This window comes from Mesoplodon mirus (genome assembly GCF_964341445.2).
Source record: "Mesoplodon mirus genome assembly, chromosome: 4".
NCBI lineage: Eukaryota > Metazoa > Chordata > Mammalia > Artiodactyla > Ziphiidae > Mesoplodon > Mesoplodon mirus.
Genome location: NC_138979.1, coordinates 59,107,158 through 59,113,157, shown reverse-complemented (window position 1 = coordinate 59,113,157; position 6,000 = coordinate 59,107,158). Strand labels below are relative to the sequence as shown.

The window sequence follows — 6,000 nt, the reverse complement described above, 5'->3', positions numbered from 1 at the left end:
TCTGTGTGTGTGTGTGTGTGTGTGTGTCGACCTTGGCCATCTTGGGCCAAGATGTGCCTACAGCATTGCCAACATCTGGGTGGAAGGAGAAAAGTCAGCCAGCCATCGGGATGCATTTGTTTCTGGTTGACGGCAGGATGGCTCCCATCTGGGCATCTAGGAAACATCCAGACGGACAGCCCGAGTAATCTGTATACCCACATATTTGATCCTGCCACCTGTGACAATGTGAGGTGGCAGAGCCTGGACCAACAAACTCCATCCCTCCAGCCAAGCCAGGCCTGTTCTGACCTTGCAGACAGAAAAGAGGGAAGCCCAGAACCCGGACACTGGGTACAGGGGTGGGAGGGGTGTGTGTGTGTGTGTGTGTGTGTGTGTGTGTGTGTGTGTGTGTGTGTGTGTGTGCGCAGGGGGTTGGGAGAGGAGGGTTGTGCGTGCATTTGTGTGTTGGGGTAAGGGGCTGGCGGCTAGAGAAACCCTGATCTAGAAAATGAAGTCTCTGGACTTCACGGTTCTGCTCGAGTCTGGGGCTGGAGGTGTGGCCCGGGGCGGGAGCTTTGGGGTGGGGCACGGTCTTCCCTGGCTCTTCCTGATTCACTAAGGTTCAGCAACCAGTGTCCCTCCCAGCAAAACAAAACCTCCCGAGATCGCTGGTTCCGCAGTGCCCTCTAGTGGGCAAGAAGAATATGTCTGGAGAGAAAGCCTTCGCTACACGTGGTCACAAGTCACACGTGTGGATCCTTCAGGCATTTTAGAATCGAGGTGCAAGTTCCTCCACGTGCTTCCACGCCCTTTGGAAGACAAGGTTCTACATGAACAGTTGGCTGTTTGTATAGAGGAGTGGGAGAACGGTAGAAGTCTGTAAAGAGAGAGCAAGGGACTGAGGACTGGGGCACCCGTGTTTTAGGGCACTGTGGACAGAGACTGGGCGAAATGTAAAACAATGGTGACTCGTGTGTGTGTGTGTGTGTGTGTGTGTGTGTGTGTGTGTGTGTGTGTGTGTGTGTGTGAAGTCCTGTGCTAAACAGACCCTGCCCTGCCAACTCCCCCGTGACTTTGCTATATCCTCTTTAGATACCCCAGCCCATCAGGACCTCTTAGCTTACCTCTCTCTACCCTCCATAGAGTGACAGTTGTATTTTGTTCCCGTTCTTGTTTTTGTTTTTGTTTTTGCTTTTCCAAGCCTTCCCAGGTCTGATTACGAGGGGAAAACACAGACTCAACAGGAGGAAATGGGTTCCAAGAATGTTGCCAGTTAAGCTGGTAACAACTTCTCTTGGTCTGAGTTTCTCCACGTGAGTTGGGAGCCTATCCCAGGCTTGTTGAAAATTAAACACGATCATGCACAAGTGCCCCAACATAAGGCCTCCCAGATATGCTGGCTCCCAGCCCCAGGAGAGGCTCCTTGAGCCCAGTTCTCCATCTTCCTGCCCTCCACACGGCACGTGGTTGCCTCCTTCACCACAGAGCTGACAGCTGGGTCCCACTCTTCCTCTTGTATTCTTCCTCCAGCTCCTCCCACATCTTGGATATGACGTCCTGTGTCCCATCTTTTCTCTGTCTCAGTCCTCACTCTGCGTTTCACCCTCTGCCCCAAGATGCACTTCAATATCCTCATCCACCACCCCCTTTTCTTGCTGCTTCTTTTTGAAAAGAACTTCTCCCACCGACTTTGTTTCATTGTCATCCGCAAGATGACTCCAAGGGTCCTCTCTGCTCGTCCTCTGCACTCCCCTCACTGGCTGCATCCCAGCCGCCCTCCCCCTTTGATGCCCAGCCCTTTACAATGGGTGTCACCATCATGGTTGTCACCAGCTTCTTTACCTGTTCTACGCCAAGTACTTCCAACCCACAGAAAAGAAAGGTACAATCTACAATCCCATTGAAAAGTTCCTGATTCCAACCCCCTGAAGGCAGCTTTGGGGAGGAGAGTTTAGGCTGTCACAGAAGAGATGGAACCCAGCAAGACCAGCTGCAAGGCAGAGGATGCCCGGGAACGGTGGGGTCACCAGGGGCTTGCAGTGTGGGGCAGAGAGAAAATGCCCAGCTCGGATCAGACAGGTGAGGCTAGCCCTCCTGCGCCTGCCTGCCACCTAGGACCTCTCCTCCCCCAAGAGTCTCCTAGGGGGGCTTTTGTATTTTCTGTCCTTGCCATCCACTCCTACCCGGACAGTGACAGATGCAGACAGAGGCTGGAACACAGACCAGAGGGAGCTACGGTGCAGAGGGAAGATGCAGAGACTCAGATGCCTGGAGCAATAAAGAGCCACCCAGGGATGGAGGATGAATGTCCTGGGCACTAATGGTGGTATATCATTTCACCCTCAGCAACCATGATCAGGGAGGACGGGGCACCGGGCCCATATACTCCAGATGAAGAAACAGGCTCAGAGAGGTTGCCAGGGCCACGTCACTGGGGCATGGCTGAACTGAGCGTCAAGTCACAACCTGCTAGATTCCTGGGCACAAGGCCTTTCTGTGACCCCCCATGGAGAGACATACACAGAGACGCTGTCTCCATACTGCTTCTCTAATGACTCAGTGTGTGCAGAGAAGGGAAAATCATCATGCAGAGCAAGGGAGGGACACACACAGCGGGGAGACACAGGGAGAAAGGCAGACAGAGATAAATAGGGAGAAAAGGGACACAGATAAATAGGGAGATGGGAAGACAATGACATAAGGAGAAGGGAAAATTAGCTGCTTATCTCTCCCTATGGGAATGGATTTGGGATAAAATACACATTCCAGGTCTCACCCCCTGATCTTCAGAATCAGAATTTCTGGGAGTGGGACCCAGGAATCTACATTTAAAGAAAGCTCCTCTGAGTAGCAAAGTGTGCTTTGAAATGCATCAGATAAATGGGATAGATTTGTGGACGGCTAGAGGGAGGGATAGATGGAAAACACACAGTAAAGCAAATACAGCAAAATGTTAACTGAGGAATCTAGAAAGTGGGTAACACTGTCCACTGCACAATTGTTTTAACTTTCTGTATGTTTGAAATTTTTCATAATAACATGCTGAGTGTGTGGAAGTTCCTGAATGATCGTGATGATTAGGCAGGTCTGGGACCACTGTAGTAGGAAGGGAAGGCATCCTCAGAGGACTTCTAGAGAAGCTGTTGCCCTGAGAAGGCCCCCTGCATTCCCCAACCATGTCCCCTCCATCCACCGCCCCCAGTCTGACCAGTCCCACAGCAATCTCAGAACTCACAGCAGCACCGCACAAGGCCCTGCCCTTCTCCCTGGGCTCTGAAGGAAGTCCATCTGTCCCCTAGGGCCTCCTGTTCTGCACTTTAAGGAGGATTTTCTGGGTCGTCTGAGGCTGGTCTCTGCAGGGCCCTGGTAGCAATCCGATCCGGCTGGTGGGCAGTGCGGGTTTGGGCAGAGCTTGGAGAGGCGGGGCTAGAAGTTCCCTTGGAAAAACTTGAAGCTGAACTGCTTACAATGGCCCTTGAGCACCTTGGCCAGAGCTGGGAAGCCACAGAAGAAGACCTGCTCCTTGCCCTTCTTCTCAGTGGCTAACTTCTGGAACACCTGGACTGCACAGGGTTGGGGGAGAGCAGAGGGAGAAGAGGGGGGACCGTGGACCTGCCTAGTGACACACCCAGTGGAGCCAAAGACATGATGGGCCAGGATGGCTGTCCTCCCCATGAGGAGCCCCAGGGCACAGCTGCTTGGCTTCAGCCATTAGTTTAGGGGCCGTTTGCTCAGTGAGTAACCTGACTCCAACCCTAGGGAGGGGCTGGACCAGAAAGAAATAAGACCCAGGCCCTCGGTTCAAGGAGCTGCATCCATGGGGGAGATGTGCACTAAAACAGCTGCAGTGCTGTAGGGCGATGGCAGCGCCCAGAGGGCACACTGACCTCCAAAGCCCCAACCTCATGCTAGCCCACGGGCCTCCATCAAAATGCCGCTTTCCTGAAGGCAGACTTTCTCCCCCAGCGAGGACCCCTTTCCACCCCAAGTTCTGCTTAAGAATTGCCTTTGCCTAAAGTTCTCTTGGTGCCAAAGCCCCACTGGCATCCCATTCCCCCCAGGCTCTCATTATCTAAACATGGATCATCTATAGCAGTTTGAAAAGCAATACCTTCTGGTCACTTCAGGCAAACTCTGCACCCCAACTGTTAAGTGCTCAGGGAGGAAAAAAAAAAATAAAACCAATCTGAGGAATAAAATAGAAAGACTGCAAACTATTCTGTGGCTCTGGGCCTCAGTTTCCCTGTTTGTATTAGGAAGGGATAAGACTTGATGCCTCCCTGGGGCTCTGCCCACTGGGGCCTTCAGACTCTGGTTTGTAGGGGGTCAGGGCTGGGAGAGGCCTTGGAGGTTATATGGGCGAACTTCCTCTGTGATCAGATGGGGAAACGGAGGCTAGGGCTGGAACAAAGGGAGCTAGTGATGGAGCCAGAATGTAGGTCCCCTGCCTCCCGTTCCAGCCCTGAGATCCTGGCTGGACTCGGATGCTGGCCTCAAGCTTTGCCCCTGCTTGTTTGGCCCTAATCTCCCCAGTCACTGCTTCAGGCTCTCAGACCCACTAGTCCCTGCAGGCTTCAGGGCTCCAGGTGGCCTTTACCTTGTTCAATCTGGCCGCCCAGGTTGGCTGCGTGTCTGGAGGCCTGTGATGGACTCCTTCTTCTCCTTCTTGGCCTGGAGGTCGAGGGCCATCTGCAAACCAATGGCCTTCATGTCATTCTTGCCCAGCATGGAGGTCATATACGTGCGCAGCTCCAGGAAACGGCCTACGTTGGGGAGGAGAGGGCAGGGTTGAGAGGCCAGCACCCATGATGGGGACAGGGCAGGATGCCAGCCACCTTGTCCTGTGACTTGAAGGGGGACTCACACTGTCAGCCAACCATATTCACCCAGTACCTCCATTTGACCAGTGCTGTAGAGAGGAAAGATGGCTATCTTGAGCTGCTCGAGCTGGGTAGGCCCTGTGCACGGCATAGATGAGTTATCGTATAGCCATTGTGTAATGTAAGTCTCACAACCACCCCAGGACCTGGACCTTATATTTACAGAAGGTAAATGAATCCCAGGGCAGCGTGGCTGTCCTTGGTCTCTGAACTCATGCCCTTCTGTTCCTCATGGTGTCTGCTCAGCCTAGTTGGGGAACACAAGCCATACACATATGGAAAGACCACTGGGACCAGAGAGTCAAGGGTTGAGTGAGTGGATCTGACAGCAAATGCTACTGATATACAGGGAAGGCTGGAGCGCACGCAGCCGCTTCCTGGGACAGTGGGGATTGGGCGAGGTCTTGGAAGAGGGCTGAGACTCAAAGGGGAGGTGAAGGAAGGCACCCTAAGAAGGGAGTAGCATGAGACAAAGGTGGGAGGCTGGAGTCTGTGGGGCATGATGTGACTGCCCGGCTGGAGCACAGCATCCTTGAATGGGGACAACAGCGGGTAGGCCTGGATACACACGGAGGCCAGAATGTGAAGAATCTGGAATGCCCAGCTAGGGAACGGGGGCAGGGAGAGGGTACTGGAGCAGGGCATGATGAGATGAAAAGAGCATTTCAGGGAGGGGAGTCAGAGGACTGAAGGGACAGAGCAGAGACTGGCATCTAGGAGACGCATTAGGCCTGAGCGTCCACAGCTCTGTGTCTGCAATGGGACAGGTTTGTGAGATACTGATCCCGCCAGCTCTAGGGCAATTGGTACATCCAGGTGGGCACCTCTGTGCTCAAGCAGTTTCCTCCATTCTCCCAGAGGTGGCAAACAAATGTTGTCATTTTCCCGGTGTGCCATTATGGGGAGAAGACTGGCCAGTGCCGCCCCACACCCCTGCCACAATGCAGGCCAGGAACGGCGGGGCCTGATCTACCATGTTGGATTCATGAGCTGACAATCCTTTATCCTTAAAGGATTCTCTCTCACTAAAGGATTCAGGCCATTCCAGCTTGTTCTCTATTGTTTCATATGCCACGATTAGCCCACTTTTCCTTTGGCTCAAGATCTCAGCCATTGTTAAAATGCAAATGGCCCTAGG

At 53.2% G+C, this 6,000-nt stretch overlaps 1 protein-coding gene across 1 annotated transcript in view; it reads right to left on the bottom strand.

Annotated features, from left to right (window-relative positions):
- Positions 1 to 3,408: 3,408 nt before the first annotated feature.
- NOX5 (NADPH oxidase 5) overlaps positions 3,409 to 6,000 on the bottom strand; it is a gene marked incomplete at both ends in the record, with an annotated part of 111,491 nt that continues 108,899 nt past the window's right edge. The window contains 3 exon segments of the mRNA XM_082617874.1: positions 3,409 to 3,540; positions 4,580 to 4,587; positions 4,590 to 4,745. Of these exon segments, the coding sequence (XP_082474000.1) occupies positions 3,409 to 3,540; positions 4,580 to 4,587; positions 4,590 to 4,745 (296 nt within the window).